This window comes from Lycorma delicatula, chromosome 1 (assembly GCF_047948215.1).
Source record: "Lycorma delicatula isolate Av1 chromosome 1, ASM4794821v1, whole genome shotgun sequence".
Classification (NCBI taxonomy): domain Eukaryota; kingdom Metazoa; phylum Arthropoda; class Insecta; order Hemiptera; family Fulgoridae; genus Lycorma; species Lycorma delicatula.
Window position 1 is genome coordinate 303,578,186 of NC_134455.1, and position 17,606 is coordinate 303,595,791.

The 17,606-nt window shown below is 29.1% G+C and overlaps 1 protein-coding gene across 12 annotated transcripts in view; it reads left to right on the forward strand.

Moving 5' to 3' along the window:
* Positions 1 to 17,606, forward strand: part of LOC142333367 (NAD kinase-like) — a 489,955-nt gene that overhangs the window by 452,027 nt on the left and 20,322 nt on the right. For all 12 annotated transcript variants that reach the window (XR_012758595.1, XM_075380407.1, XM_075380424.1 and 9 more), the window contains 4 exons: positions 3,844 to 3,973; positions 11,201 to 11,395; positions 14,298 to 14,400; positions 16,508 to 16,702. Coding sequence is in view for 11 of the 12 variants with exons in the window: in XM_075380407.1 (XP_075236522.1) it covers positions 3,844 to 3,973; positions 11,201 to 11,395; positions 14,298 to 14,400; positions 16,508 to 16,702 (623 nt within the window). In the remaining variant the exon portion in view is untranslated. The remainder of the gene's footprint in view (positions 1 to 3,843; positions 3,974 to 11,200; positions 11,396 to 14,297; positions 14,401 to 16,507; positions 16,703 to 17,606) is intronic.

Genomic DNA, 17,606 nt, shown 5'->3' on the forward strand with positions numbered 1-17,606 from the left:
CAGAAGTTTTTGGTACATGGAAGTGTCTTACAGAATTACTTATATTATGAACTGTTCAGCCAGATGATCACTGAAGGGTAGATAGCTCTATGATAACTAAAATTCAATAATTGCTGTGGTTAATTAATTCATTTTGTACATACAATAGTTATAAAAATAACTGTTGTGAATTTGTATAAAACTTCAAAAAAAATGTTAATTGCTCTGCTTAAGTATATAAGTATTTTATAATTTAGAGGAAGTATATAAATAGTGTATGTTATTATATGCTACATTTCTTGTGATGTATGATCAAATTTAATGAATTGTAGTCTTGAGCTCTGTGAACTCTTTAAATTAAGATATTTATTTAATTTTTATTGATTATTGAAATTGGTTAGTATGGTAATATTACTAGATGTAGAGATTTAATTTTATTCGAAGTTGATTTCCTGGTATAGTATTTCCACGTAGTATAATATAAAAAAGGAAATTCATTTTTTATTTGCCAGAATTAATTGTTTATTTAATTCATGGAATTTATGTTTAAATTATTTTAATCAGTTGCTTATTGTTTAGATTAGATTGAGTTTTATTTTTTGTTTGTTTAACTAATATAAGTATGAAATGCCTCTGCTTTTAAGTTTATTCTGTGGTTTATAAGTACTTAGTGAACAAGTCCAAAGTTTTTCAATTTAACGTTATTTCAGTTAAATATTTCAAACTTGTTTGTTATTAATGTGTGTAAATATATCTGTTCTAGTATCTCTTGTATGTTAATTAAATGTCTCTGTGTGTATAATTTTACAATTTATATTACTAGATTATTCAATTACATTGGCAATAACAATGAAGTACAAGTAAGTAATTTTAATCTTCAGTTGATTGTTATGCAACTCTGATCATTGTTTTAGATTTAATTTTACTGTATTTTTATTTTCATTTTTATGACTTATTAATAATTAATTTTTGTTTGTTGTAATTCTAATGATAAAATTATTTTTAATCATTTTGATGTAAATACTTCTTATTCACATACTCTGTAGGACTATTTGAAATTAATGAGTTTGTTTTTCAATGTAATATTCAAGCCTACATTAATTGTTCAATTAAATTAATTTTCTTTTATAATTAAGGGAATTAAAAAATTGAGTTTTATTATATTATTTTAATGTTATTTAAATTTATTCATTAATTATGACTATTTTTTTTATTGAATTGCTGGTATTACCTGTTTAAATTATAAATTTTACTTTGAATAATTTATTATCAGTTTTGTTTATCTTTTCATATATATGATATTTGTTGTATATAAATCTTATATTTACGTCATTCATGTACTTTATAAATATATGTATATATATTTTTCTCTTCATATTTGAAACAATTATACCCACTCTGTATTCAGAGAGTTTTATATTACAAGATTATATATTTTTTTAATGAAAAACAAAATATTAAACAGTGCAGCTTTATAGTTTTTAAGTTTAATGAATATGCGTGTTTTACTTCATAAAAAAAATGTTGAGGAAAATATATATAAAAATTATTCAATACTGTGTATACAATGGTATACATATTAACTTTTTTTTTCAATTTAATATTACATTGTTTTTTATAGTACTTACATCATAACATTATATTTTACTGATTTTATTTTATTCAGGTTATAACTGAATAACAGTTATTTAAATGCATGTAGATAAATTCTCTGATGTAATTTGGAGAAAATTAACAATCAAACTTAATGTTTATAACATAGTTTGTAATGAATTACTATTATTATATATGTTTTGTAATGTAATCAACATATTTGGTATAGTATTTACATGAATATGACCATGTTAGTTACTTGATCGGTTGAGCAACTGATTCTCATGTTTCCATGTTCAATTCCCAGATTGGTCTTAATGTATTTTCTGGATATAATTAATTGTGTTACTTATGCATTAGGGAAATAGTTACATACAGATTAAAAAAAAATAATTACATAAATAATATTAGAATAAAAATTAATAAAACATACATTTTATTCATATGCAAATGAATGTGAATATCTTAATAGAAAAAAAGAAATTGATGTGATATAGCAAATTTAGATATTTTGAGACAACCCTGAATATTAGAAATAAAATGACATAATTATATAAGAAAAAATGTAACTAGAAAATCATACATACTTATTGTTGATTAAAGACCATACTAATGAAAAGCAAAGCCAAACTAATTTGTAGTTTAGTTAACATGAGCTTTGCGCATCCTGTTATAATGTATGTTTATGAACTATTTATCACAAAAAAAACTATTTACTCGTATCAAAAAAAGGACTGATTCAATTTTTGTGAGAATTCTAAGAAGAATTTTTGGATTAGTTGGGGAGAGAGATGATTAGCAAATATGGAGGAATTAATGTATTTGGGGTGAAGATTAATGTTCATATCAGTTGTCAATATAAATGAATAGAAAGTTATAAAAACTGTGAGAATAAGCTGTAAAGATAGGCCAAAAATATGTAATAAGAAATAATTGACTTTTTTGTTTGGAAGTATAGTTTCAGTGATTTATTAACATTTTTGGAAAATTCTTTGGAGTAGGTTGGAAGGGACCAAAAAAGAGGTACAGAAGGTTTTCTAAACAAAAATTGTAAAAACTATTGAATTAAGCAAAAACATTTTTGAGAACTATTTAAAGGTTAATATAATTTCTTAGAGTTAGATCTTTCTTTTTGCTCTATAAGTTAAAAGCTATTTCAGAATGTTTACTAATTTCTGAATTTTTTTATCTTCATGAAAGACTAAACAAATATTTTAAAGAAATCACTTTCCTACAATTTTATTTTCTTTATTGTTTATTTCTAGAATAACATTTTCATATTATAATGATAATTTATTATTAGGTAAATCTTTTTTTTTAAGTTTTTCATGTTATGTTATTTGTTTATCTAATTTTTATTCTTCTACATGATTTTTAATGTATTTATTGACGAATGTCTTCACAATTTAAATAAATTCATTTTTTTAATTTCATAAATTTTACTTTCTAGCACTGTAAAAATTTCAAGTCTTCTTCATCTGATAACTGAGTATTACATATAAATGATTTTATTCATTAATCCTTTTTTTATTAATTATTTCAGTAAGTTAGTTTACGTATAAATTAAAATGAATTATGAAGTTTATTATAAATAAACATATTTTACTTTATTAATCTGTGTAATATTATATTTGTTTTTCACATCAGATAAAATATAATTTATTTCACTTTTGTACATCCATTCCACTGTTTCACTGTACAAGATAATAACGGATTTTTGTTTACCATTAAATACATTGTAGCAGTTTTTATTGTTGGAAAAATAAATTACACGCTGAATATATTTTAATTGGAATTTCCTAATTACATTGTTGTAGTTTTTATTGCTGGAAAAACATTACTACAAATAATGTTTATTTGAAGTGGAATTTCCTAAGTAGTTGAAATAGTTAAGTTGTAGCTAAACAATTGTAGTTTTTACCTTTTTTATTATTAACTACTGTTTATTTATTTATACATGCATATGTATGCATGACATTAGACGTCACTGGTCTTTTAGCATTTAATAAAATATTCAGCAGGTTGAGGAAAATAATTCAAGTCGAATAATAAAATGGAATTTCCATTGTGTCCATCATTGTTTTAAACATAATATAATAGTGAAAATATTAAATGTCATTCAGTTCTGTTGTGTGGAGTGCAGCAAGTTATTTGCTGTTATTTAAGTTTGTTCAAACTTGTTTGTTATTTAAGTTTGTTTGCTGTTGTTTAAGTTTGTACAGAATTTTTGAAAGTATAATTATAATTTACAATGTTTGATGTTACTTTTAGGACTATACAAGACCCAGCTAGCCAGCGACTTACATGGTATAAACCACCATTGACAGTTCTTGTTATAAAGAAGGTTCGTGATGTTTCAGTACTACAGCCGTTTGTTCAGCTGGTCAGATGGCTAATAGAGGTATATATATATATAAATTTTGTTTTTTTAAATAATTAGAAATGTTTATATATTCTACTGAACAAGAATTATAATAAAATATTTCTTTAAAATTGTAAACTTTTGAAATGACAAGTGAACCCAACAAGACATTTTTAATAACATACTTTAAAACATTAACAGCTGCCCTTACGAACATTTGCATTGATTGCTGCTGTTCTCATCTTGACAACAACTTCTGTTATTACTGGCAGTTTATTTTTTTTTAGATGATGCAGATACATGTATAGAATGTGATAAAAATTGTGTTGAATTGGATTATGATTGTTCATTTAGCCTATCATTATTGCGTGTTTGTACAGTAGCATAAAAATTAACACGAACACAGTTGTTAATTAATAAAAAATTATTTTATTTAGAAATAAAAAATCATACCTGTTCAATTTATGAATATCTAGTAATTAATATGCCCTCCTTTAATCTTCTTAATCACACTACACATACAATTTAGCATTGATTGAATAAGTGTATTACACATCTTTTTGATTTCTTCATCATGAAACTATACTGATTTTATCGCTTTAACAAGGTCAATTTTTGTCATAATTTTTTACTATTACTCAACGATTTTCAATTGGGTTTAAGTCTGGGAAGTTGGTTGGCCGCAGGAGCACCTTAAGGTTTATTTCTTTGAAATGTTTTTCAACTTTTTTGGCACTATGGCATGGTGCTAAATCTTATTTGAACACAGCATTGCCTTGTGGTAATTTGTTTTAAAGTTGAATCTTGATATATCCATCACTTTTCAGCATACCATCTACTGGAAGTAAATGAACAATGGCATTCAAATGTGAAATTACCCCAAAACATTTGCTGGGAATGTTTGACTGATTGTTGGATATGAGTTGGTGATGTATTTTCATCTGATGCTTTTCTAACATATGGAACTGAAGATAAAAATGTGATGAACTCTTCTTTCGTTCAGTTAACAACATGTGATTTGGTCCACAAGTCTTTTTTTTCAATATTGCTAGTGTTAAAAGCTACTTTGTAGCTGGGTGACAAGCTTTCCACCCAGCTGTAAGAAGCCTGCGTTAAACAGTTGTAAATCTGTTCCATTGGCTGCTAATTCTTGATTTAAGTCTACAGCAGATAATTTTGGATCAAGTTTACTTTTTCTCACAAATAAAAAAACGATTCTAAAAATAAAATACTCACTAATAAAAAAATGCTCCTGTGTTGGAGTAGTTTTTCTTTTAAGAGGCCACATTTCTCTTTCCTTGAGTTGAAAAGGAATCAGTTTTGTTAAATTGTTTTAAAGTAGCATTCATTTTTCTAGTCCAACACCACACTCAGAAAATGTTTGTAGTTGTGTCATACTGTTATGCTCAGGAAGAGAAACAATTTCTGAATGCTTTTGTCGGAGTTAGGTCCATTATGTATTCTAGACACAGAACGAAAAATAATTTTGTAATAAAAAGTTTTAAAAATTTCACAAAACACTACTTATTACATGAAAATTGTTAAGTAACCAAAGAACAATAACCTCGCAATAAACAGACAACTTAAAGAATAGGTATGGTGTACAACGGAACAAAACGCAAGAATGGCGGGAGTTTCAATATTTATCCCTACAGATCGCAGAGCCTGGACAATGTCCCTTGCTGCTGTATCTTTCTATTTTCGGTCGGGTTTCATCGGTTATTTAATGGCGGTTATAAATTTTAAGTTTTATTTATGGACGGATTTGGTAATTTGCGTTCCTACCCGTATGGTCCAGCGTGAAATTTATTTACTGGGTCTGACCGTGGGAGACTAAGCTTTTGAGCCTAGTACTCCCGGCATGATTTTCCTTCAGTCCATCCGCTCTTTCGGTACTAGCACCTTTTGGACTAGCAGGAATACGCCTACCGGGGCCCTAGTTATTTGGAGGAAGCAATACACGCACCCTTCTCCAGAGGAGTCGCATATACTGAATTAAATGATGGTCTCTTTGTGGGACGGTGTGGGGTGTTGTCTAGGTTTTATAGTTTTAACAAAATTTAATTGTGGAAACGGTTACTTTCGCGGTCGGAATTTTCGCGCGGTTTGCATTTATAGGTTACGCGATATAGAGGCCCTAAGTCTGGTTTATCATTTTTTGACTCTCGTACCACCTCTTCATGCTGGTTCGTCTAATACGGCATAAGGCCATTTTCTTATACCCTGTGTAATAGGTTCCTCTCGGCAGATGTCCCGGAGATGGCCGTGTTCGGACAGGACCGCTCTCTCGAACAGTCTGCGTGCCTGCGCCACCTCCACCTCGGATACAGTGTGTAGTCCCGCAACGTGGCGAAGAGTGGCGTTTCTGATGAACCGCAGTGCTCCAAATATCGTCCGCAACACTATATTTTGGACGGCTTCTAATTTCTTTTGAAGCGTGTAGTTCAGCAAAGCTCTCTATGCCGGGTAAAGAATCAGCAAGACGTATAGCCGAAAAATGAGCAATTTGGTCGCCAGTGGATATGGGCTGGCACTGTTCAGTATTGGTATAGTGAGGTCCTGACGACCTTTGCCCTTTGGGGTGCTTATGCAAATTTAACATTTTCTCTTAAGGTAAGCCGTTTATCCAGGACTATTCCCAGGTACTTGACTGTTTTCTCAAAGGGAATTTTCTCGTGAGATTTCCAGCTGCCTGGCTGGAGGACGTGTTTTGCATATGAGCATCACTGATCGATTTTTCATCGTTGATCTTGATTCTCCACATATTGAACCACGCCTCTACTAGATCCAATTGCCTTTGGAGTCTCTCGATCGCGTAATCTACACTTCTGGATTCATAATAATATGCCGTGTCGTCTGCGTGTAGAGCTGTTTTGACTCCTTCCAACAGGAACATATCGTTGACGTAGGCTATTTACAAGAACGGCGAAAGCATTGTTCCTTGGGGGACTCCAGCGGCTATATCTCTGGTGGAGAAGATTGTTCCCCCTACAAGTACAACAATTTGTCGGATGAGTAAATAAGACTGTGTCAATTTGACATAGCGACAGATAATCGTCGTATGCGCGAGTTTATATGCCAAATTTTGTCAAAGGCTTTAGCTACATCAAGAAAAACGGTTGCAGTTACCGCTTTTCTATTTAGGCCTCCGACAAGACTGTCGATTAGTTTAACCAGTTGGAGGGTCGTCGAGTGGCCCTCCCTGAACCGAAATTGCTCAGACCGTACTTCTTTTTCCAAAGTCTCACCAGGAAAATCCTTTCGAATAGCTTTGATAACACTGGTAATAAGGAGATCGGCCTGTAATTCTGGGGAAAGAGCAGACTTTTCCCAGGTTTGGGTAGGCATACCACCTTTGCAGTTTTCCAGCAATTCGGAAAATATCCAAGTACAAAAATGACGTGAATATTGTGGTTATGGTCACTGTAAGAGCCGGTGGAACATTCCGAAATGCGCGGGCACCGATCCCGTCAACACCCGGAGCCTTGTCGGGGCTTGTGGTTTTGATTTTTACCTCCGCTTCAGTAACTTGGTCTATTTCTAGTGGGGCGTCCTCCACCTGTGCTAAATAATCTACGAGGAAGGACTCCACCTCGGTTGTGTGGTCGTCGTTTCCGGGCGGGAGGAGGGTTTGGAGTGAATTGGTTCTCCAGCGTGTCTGTGAAAACCTCCGCCCTGTCCTCCTCCGAATATGCCAGAAGGGCTTGTTGCTCCACAACTGGGTGGCGGGGCTTCTATCCTTCTCGTAGTTTTTTTTTTTTAGCCTGAACACTGAGGAGTGGTCGTCTGAAACCAAGGCGAGGTATTCGTTCCACGAATCCTCTCAATGTTGTGCCAGCAGCTGTTTCGTCCGTTTGAATATAAAAAGCCCTTTTATCATCGGGGGACAGGTTAATTCAGTATCTTCTCCTCAGTCGGTGCTTCTTTGCTATAGCGTCAGAGATGTGAGGTGGGAGATTATTACGGATAGGTCTCGTGGTCTTTTCCGTAGAGCTGTTTGGCAGAGCCTTGGTCATTGATGATGTGATGCGTTTGACCGTGTCATAGATTTCCTCCTGTGGTCAGGAGTTCAGGATGTGCTGGCCTGTAATCCCATTGGAGAGTTTCATAGAACCTTTTCCAATTCACTGACCTTCAGGGTATAGTCAGGGGGCTCTCGGTTGCCCCCTGCTTGGCCCAACTCCAGTAAGACAGGAGAGTGGTCCAAGCTGAGGTCTTCTGTCATTTCAGTCATGACCGTAGTTGTTACCGCCATCATGATTGCGATGTCGAGTACATCAGGTCTCGATCTGTCTGTTTGATGAACGAAGGTGGGCACCTTGGGACGTATGACGGCTAACCGGCATGCTCATGCCCTTTCGTATAGCAACCTGCCATATGGTGTACAATGTAGCCACATATATATAAATAAAAAAAATTCGCTGTTTGGATTAATTTGCATACTACCATGTATTTCATAATTTTCAACTGTGTAAATAAGTAGTCATTCTTTTGTCAGTGTGGTGGTTGATAAATGTTCTATTTTGGTATGGTTTTATTGCATAGTTTTCATTTGCAAAAGTGATTGAAAGTGTTTTGTAATTATTTTAAATGTTTTGCTTGTAATTTATAAAATTTGTTTTTAGTTTGTTTCAAAAGTTTGTACTTTTAAATAATTTTTATCGCTGATTGTGATGGACTATATATAGCAAATAATAAATTCTTATTAACTATAACAAGAAAGTTTTTCTTATTGAACAAGATGTTATATTTATAGCTTAACAAGTTAATAAACTTATCCTAAATAGATATATATGTATTTGGTTATATTGCATACCCTTAGAATACTTGCATACCCATACTATTAATTTGCTTTAATAGTTTGAATTAACATAATTTTTGTTAAGCAATAAAACCTCCATTTAGTAAAATCTTGTCAACTAACACCAAGCTTAAATAAAATGACTCATAAAAACTAAAAGTAAAAATTTACTTTTTTATTTTACATTGATATTTTTTATATGGCATTGTGTATCATTATCATTGTGAGATATCTTATGCACATAATTTTTTATTGATATTTTAATTACGAATTATCCTTTCATTTAATTTATAGATCATTTATTTCCCTTTTAGATATTAAAACAGATATGAAATGTATTCTCAATCTTTTTCTTATTCGAAGTCAAATCAGTTTTTCCTGTTTTGTTTAACAGGTGTTTTAAAGTATTAATGTTGATGATAAATTCACATAGCTTCAGAAATTAAATAATTGTTACTGAACTGACTTTTGACATTTATTGTAATAAGTTGTATTTCATTTCTCTATGATTTGTCCATTTTAAATAAATAATATTTAATCAAAATTTATTGCAAAGCTTAAAAAAAAATCAGAGAATAAATAAACGTACATATATAAAAACCAGTATTTTTTATTTGGTTAGATCCTATTAACTCTGAATCTTATTTGGAAAGATTCTACTTATATATTTATTATTTGTTTTTGTAGACTTAAATATTTTTTTATCATTATTTTTGTATTTTGTAACTTTGTTCTGATCAAGTTTTTCCCTTATCTGTCCAAGCAGATTTTAGGGGAGTTCCTTTTTTTTATCTATGGATTAATACTTCTATCCATTCCTTATGTGATTTCCAAATGAGTATATATTATGTACCGATCTGAATGAAATATGTGCTTATTCATGTCATCAGTTGGTTATACAATTTGAAAGAAATTTTCTGAGTTTATTTGTTGGTACCCAGACAGCATTAGTTAAATATAGCATGAAATTAATTAAAACTAAAGAAAAAAAAAGTTGAAATAAGTATTTAAAAAGTGTAAAAGTAAACTTATCCTAAATAGATATATATGTATTTGGTTATATTGCATACCCTTAGAATTAAATATTTGTTTTAAAATCAGAAATTTATTTATAAAAGATATGTCTAGTACAAAATAAGATTAAAAAATTAAAATGATCTTAGGTTAGCGATTAAAATTTTAACATACCCAAATAATATAGATGTACAGTAACTTCGCTGTGCATACTAAAATTATCGTACAAAATTGTGCATACAAAATTATCTATCATAAATTTAATGTTATTTATTTTTAAATCAGAATAATTAAATAATACATGTTTGCTTTTGAAAATTACTTAACGCTAAATTATAATGTTTTGCTTTTAAATTACTACAACTTCACCATTATTTATTTTTTTAAATAAATAAGATATAAATCTGAAAAAAAAATTTATTTACAACTCTTTTTACTACAGAATTTATGATTGTTAAATGATACAACTCAGTTAGAAAAGAAATTAATATAAAGTAAACATTATCGATTATTACCAAGTCACCTTGTTTTAATTCATTTATACTGCCCAACATTAAGAGTTTAATATTATTAACTCTTATATGTCGATGACCTTATATTGCCCTCCCAATAATAGAACATAAAAAATTGATTGACTGTGGGAGAATACTTTTTACATCAAAATAACTAAAAATCCTAAAAATTATCTTTGCAAATAGTAGAAGTTAGTTTATTAATGTGATACTGGTTTTCATTTCTGGTGCTTCCTAGTATTTTTCTTTTTGGAGGGGGAGAATTAAAGACATGCTTATTATAAAAACCTTGATATTATACAGATTTAACTTATAGAGTGATAACTCTCATATTTTACCTATTTATCTTTCAATATCTAATCTTGTTCTATGTTATTTTGTTATATTAAAAGTTTTAATTCATATAATTTAAATCTGATGTAAATAAGTAAACTATTATTATTATATATAAATTAAGAAAACTAAAAATACATAACAACATAAAACTGTTATTCCGTCATAATCTATTTGTATATAAACTCCTTTTCATAACATAGCCTAAAGTTTTTGAAACAATATTAAAACGGTTGTAGTAGAAATTTACTGCACTTAGTCCAGATTAACTAGAAGTTATTTAATATTATTGTTTTTCATTCAGACCTTTAGCCTTGTTTGTTGGGCAGTTGATGTAGTGGTTAATGTATGCTGGCTTCTGGATCAGTCAGTGTAGATTTAATCCCTGCCTAGGCACTAACAGATTTTCATCTACCTTTTACCTAGTTGCTTCAGTTCTTTTAAGAACTTTGTTTGATTAACTGTATAGAAATTAGATATAGTCAGTAAAAACAAATCTTACAAGAAACATGGTGTAGATTTTGACTCATAGAAAATACTATATATCTGCTAAGACATTGGTCAAAATAACTTTTTATTTATTTATTTATTTATTTTTTTTTTCAGGAAAAACGGATGGTGGTATTTGTAGAACAGTCCGTTATGGATGATTCATTATTACTTAATAATTCAGATTTTTCTGGTGTAAAAGATAAATTGATGACATTCCGTGATGGTAAAGATGATCTCACTGATAAAATTGATTTTATAATTTGTCTTGGAGGTGATGGAACACTCTTATATGCCAGTTTACTTTTTCAGGTAACTTTTGTTTATCCTCCATATAAAGAGCTTATGTAGCAGTATGGTTTAGCTTTTATTCTGAAATCATTATATAAATTCTTTTTTATGCTTGTGTGCACTTTAAAAAATATATTAATAGCGATACATAATTTATTTCAGTTATAATTACATCTAAGTTTTATATAATATACATACTTTATCCCCGAGAACATTGTTACATAAAGACTTATATATTTTTTAAATGTTTTTATCAGTCAATGTAACCTTGTTATGTAAATAGTAGGTCTTACTCATTACTACACGTTATATAAGATGGTGTTTTTATTACTAGTATTTTAGTTTGAATTTTGTGTTTGTTAAATATTTACATTTTTTTATTAGATCTAAATTCAAATTCTTAATTAACACATTCATTATTATTAATCAAAAGTAATGAAGATTTTCTCTCTTCTTATATTGAATAAAATCACTTATTCAAAGATTTTATCCATTTATTATCAAACAGCAATTTTTTAAGTATAAAATTACTTTTGTTCATCAAGTTTTAAGCTGAATTCATGAGTACTTCTTTAATTTTTCTTTATGATTTAACTTTTAATTATTTTATCTTGAGGTCTGTTGACTAATTTAATGAAGTTTTGATTTCTATAAAAAAAAATTACCAGCTCTTTATTTGAACTTTCCTTTTGACATTTTCCTCTTCATTGCCATTAAATATGTACTGAAAAGAAGCAAATCATTATGTTTGACAGCTTTTAAGAACAACCTAGCCGTTGTTGAGTGCTACTAGCTTGTTGAAGAAGTTTAGACTATCTGCATATTCATGAGAGAGAAAGAGTGTGAATATGACTACCAACAGTAAACAATGACATTACATCTTCACTTTTACATTATCATACTTGTTATTACATTACCATTACACCATGACATTACACCTTTACACAATGACTATTAAAATTATTGCAATAAATATGAGTAAAATCTTTATTTAATATGAAAGATTGAATTAAAAGCTTAATTTTTTATTAATTTTAACTGATGATTTACAATTTATTTGTAAGTTATAACTAGCTATTATTTCATAATAATAGTACATATTTTGTTCATTTGAGTAATTTTAAAACAATACAGCAAAAACTATCAACATTAAAAAAATAAATCAAAATTATAAATTGTATAATTAATATGTAGTATTCCAGAAAAATAATAAATATTACATGAATTTGAACCACTATATATTAAATTAGAATTTATGTTGTAGTACTGAAAGAAATTGTGTATAAAATTGAATTTAGTGATTTATTTATCAGAAGATATTGTGTTGTCATCTTTATAAAAACAAATTTAGTTCCCAAAACTGCCAGTTTGCTTCTTGACTTTCCCAACTGATGTATAAAAATAATAAAATTTAAAATTAAATTATGAAATGATACTCTTATTGAAAGGAAAATTGTATTCATATTTTCATTCAGTGAAAATGTAATGAAGCAGTACCTTAAGGCTTCATTTTTATATTTTAAATGAATTGCTTTTTTCTTTGCATATATTAATTCCTAATAGGACTAATAAAAAATGATCGCTGAAGATAAGGTGGTCAGTTGTAGAAAAAATAAAAAACATACAGCATTGTTAAAGATACATGTTTTTTCAACTATTACAATGCATTATCCAGAAAGTAAATACCACTTCCTTCTACAATGCTGCAGTACTACTATCGTAGCTCTGAGCATGTGTGTCACATTCTCTAATCTGTTGGCTTTCAATTGATGCCTTTATAAGTACAGCTACATTTGTTTAGATTTGATTAAACACTGTTTAAAATGTTCAAGTCGATCAAGAATTCCACAGATTATGAAATTAGGGTAATTATCTGATTTTGCATTTTTTAAATGCAAGAAATATCAACAAACTGATATTCATCAACAAATTGGTGAAGCTTACAGTTAAAAACCTGTAACTGATGGAGTGGTTAGAAAGTGGGTGCAGAAGTTAAATGAGGGACTTAGTAATATGCATGATGATTAAAGGATTGGATGCCCTTTTGTCATCAGTATTGATTTGGTTATGTGAGCGGATTAAAAAATTAAAGAAAATTGATGGTTTCAATTTTCTTTGTTATATATTGAATACCCTGAAATTTCAAAAATAGTTTTGCAAGAAATCGTAACACAGAACCTAGGCTACCAAAAATCTGCTCTCTTTGGTGCTAAAAATATTGATGGTTTATAAAACCAAGCGATTAGGCTATGCTTAGCCTTCTTTGTTTTGGAGAAACAAGTGACAACCACTTGTTTCTCCATATCAAGTGATCTCTCACTGGTCAATGCTATGATGATTGATGATGCTGACATAAAAACTACCACAAAGGTACCACAGTGGTACCTACCACAGTGGTTAAACAAACCACAGTTTGTAGTACAGTGGTTTTCTTCACTGGTGGTGCAGTTTTTTAAGGAAGCAATGAAAAGATTGATTTCAAGACACTGAAAGTGCCTTAATGATGGTGAAAATTATTAGAAAAGTAGTTTAAGGTATGTCTTTCCAACTAGTAATAAAATTATTCTGTTGAAAGATATGCATATTTTTAATAACTAAACGGTACTTAATTTCGGGATACACTTTGTATATTTATTGTTCTCTTGTTTTTATGATCATACTTCAGGATATACTTAATTAATACTAAAAATATTCTATATACTGTATCTACAAGAAAAATATTAAATCTGCTAACCATAACAAGTTTGGAATTCCCCATTGTCTTGGCCCTGACCAAAAGAAGTGGTCACTTCAGTCAGATGGCTAGCTTATGAACATAGTCACATTAACAGGTTTTATTTATCTTTCTGTAAAGTGTATGACTATTTATAAGTAACTGTGCATCTAATGTATAATTGTAGGGTAATTTTTTAAATATTTTCAGCAATCTGTTCCACCTGTTATGGCATTTCACCTTGGGTCATTAGGCTTTTTGACACCGTTTGAATTTGACAACTTCCAGGAACAAGTTACAAATGTACTTGAAGGTATGAAAGTTTTATATTTTTACTTACTAGCAATTTTTTTTATGTACAATGCAAAAATATATTAATATAATATTCAAATAAAATTTTAATATATAAATATTCAAATGATTAAAAATTAATTTGAAATTATTTATGTTTGAACTATGATGAGCATCAAGGAAAAAGATGTTCTGAAAATATATTTTGAGTTCTTAAGAGGAGACGTAATCTAAACCATGATCTGTTTTGAATTTTATGCTGCTTCATTTTACTATAAGCAGTAGATTTATGTGTTGAATACTATTAGATTTGGTTTATATTCCAATCTCTCTTATATAAGTGGTGTTAACCTTTGGTTTTTTCTGTTGTCTGATTTACAATTGTTATGATAGAACTTGTCTGTTATCTACATACCTTAATATAATAAACTAGAATTCTAAGTTTAAGTAAATAATTCATACCGATTCTGTAACTACAAAAACTGGTAGTGGTTTTAAAGTTTGCCAAGTAGTAGTCATCTCTATAGCTCACTTAATTGAAGTAATAACTGATTTCCAGCTTGGGCTTGAAATTGTTCATTACTTGTGCATGGCAATTTAACTCTATCTACGCATAGCTTATATATAGGATTACTTTTATAAATCGCATTATAGATCTTTTGTGTTGCAAAGAAAAACCTTGTCTTTAAAGTTATACCTTACAAATTTCTTACAGGAAAAAATAAATTTTCTAATAATATTAAATCTGTCCTTTTCTCCACTGTTGGTTTGTTTATTTGTAAAAAAATTAGGAATTGTGGAAAATTACTTATAAATTGTTATTTATTTATAATGTTTCTGTTGCCTCTTATTCTAGTATTGCAGTTTTAAATATCAATAACTTCATTAATTTATACAGCTGTTGGAAATTCTGAAAATGGTTTAATATAATAAAATAAAAACAAGTGAAATGTAGTTACAAAAATTGTACTTTACAAAAAAATTTTAATTTCTATTTACATTTGTATCAAACTTTAACTTTTTAAAAAGCAAGGTGGTGATTTCTAATATGATTTATATGATTTCTCATAAAATTTGACAAAAATAACCTTGCGATAATCATTTTTCAATAACTATTCCCACTTCTGAGATATCAGTCATCAAGATTACAAAAAAATCAGATTATTGAATAGCATATTTAGTGTTATGTTTCATTTTCACAATGTTAACTGTGGCAGGTAGATTATTGAACAATAGAAAATTCTTACCACACACAGATTTTTTCCCATTTCATTTTTTGGACAGTTTTGCATTTTTGGTCACTGGTATCTCAGAACAAGAATAGTTATAAAAAAAAAAAAATCAGTTAAATTTCTTAAAATATTATCCAAGGCCATGTGTCACATTACCATTTAGATATTAAAAAATCCCTTTCAGCATGCCAGAAGGTGGAGATAGATTTCACCAGTGCTAAGTAGAGGGTAAAAAAGATTTCCACCTTAAAGTTACAAAAAACTTCAAATTTACTCAATACGACAATGGTTGCATGTGAAAAAAGTTTCACATGTTTAGCGTGAAACGCTAAACATACCCTTCTCCATCTTGTTATTGGAGATTATAAAACTCTGTAAAAGTTGCATAAAGTTCTAACATACCTATGTTTTAGACTACCTGTTTCTATCAGGTGTTTGCTAACTAGTTGATAGAAACTGGACACATGTACAAAGGTATCAAACCTCATACTATTCAATTTTTTTATGTAGCATGATAAACCTCTGAATGCACCAAATTTGAATAAGATAAAATAATTATATAATCAATTATCACAAATTTGGCAATTAATGTGACATTTAGTGGAAAAAAACACTAGATATAAATGTGTAATTTAATTTCACACTAAACGGATCTCTTAACTCTATAAAAGCAAAACACCTAAAACAACACTATTTGCAAACCACTGATGAAGGAATTAGGCTATAGTTCCAAAAAGATCTTTTTGAAGGATATTTCCATATAATTAGAAAATGAGTAATATTTAAAAAATTTTAAAACCAATTTTGACCAACTTGTTTAATGTTAAGTAAAGTCACAATATATAAATTTAATTTTCTTTTCTGATTTGTAATTCATGGATTTTTCATTTGATTTAGGTCATGCAGCTTTAACGTTACGCAGCAGATTAAGGTGTATCATAATGAGAAAGAATGAAGAGTTATCAAAAAATGTTAAGCCTACGAATCTTTTAGTTCTTAATGAAGTTGTCATTGATAGAGGTCCTTCGCCTTATCTTTCAAATATTGATTTATTTCTTGATGGAAAGCACATAACTTCTGTTCAAGGAGATGGTAAATTTTATTTACATTACAAAAAAGAGTATGTGTGTATCTCTCTCTCTCTCTGTGTGTGTGGTGTAGTGTGTGTGTGTGTGTGTGTGTGTGTATGTGTGTATGTATGTGTATGTGTGTGATTAATAAATACGTAAGTTATATTAATAATATAATTTGTAGTTGGACATTCTTTTAATAAGTTCTTTCTCTTTTTGGAAGTTATTTTTAGTAATAAATAACAACTTAAAATTGACTTCATCATCAGCATGAATTTACATTGCTGTTTCTGACAACTACAAGTTCATAATTTACTATTCTTTTATCTTCTACTAATTTTGTTAGGATTATTAGTGCCTATATTGTACTGGTAGTACATTATGTGATGCCCAATTGTTGAGTACCCCAGTTTTTTAAATAACTTAAAAAAAAGTGAAAATTGTGTCAGTAAGACTGATATCTGCACTCTGTTACTAATTTTTATGTTTTGTAATCAACTGCAACAAAAAAAGATTAAAAAATTTTCTACGGTGGAGTGTTATTTTGTTTAGAATCACATTTTACAAATATTGTCTACTTTTCTGGGAAATCTGTTAACCCTAAAATTTATGTTCCTGATATGCACTAATTCCACATCTATTTATTATGGTTCATGGTGTGGAATTAAAAAAATTGTATTTAAACCTGTAAGAAATGAGATAAGGATGTTTTAGAAAAGCATACGGAACAAATACATGTTATACAATCAGAGGGCAAATTGACAAATAAAAAAAAACTAATTAAATTAGTTCTCGTGTTATAATTACATACTCTAATTACACATATTTAAGTTTATTTCACTGTAATTTCTTAATGAAGTTTTCCTTTAATTTATTAGGTTTTTTGTTATTAATTGTAACCATTTCTTAACCTAATAATGTAGTGT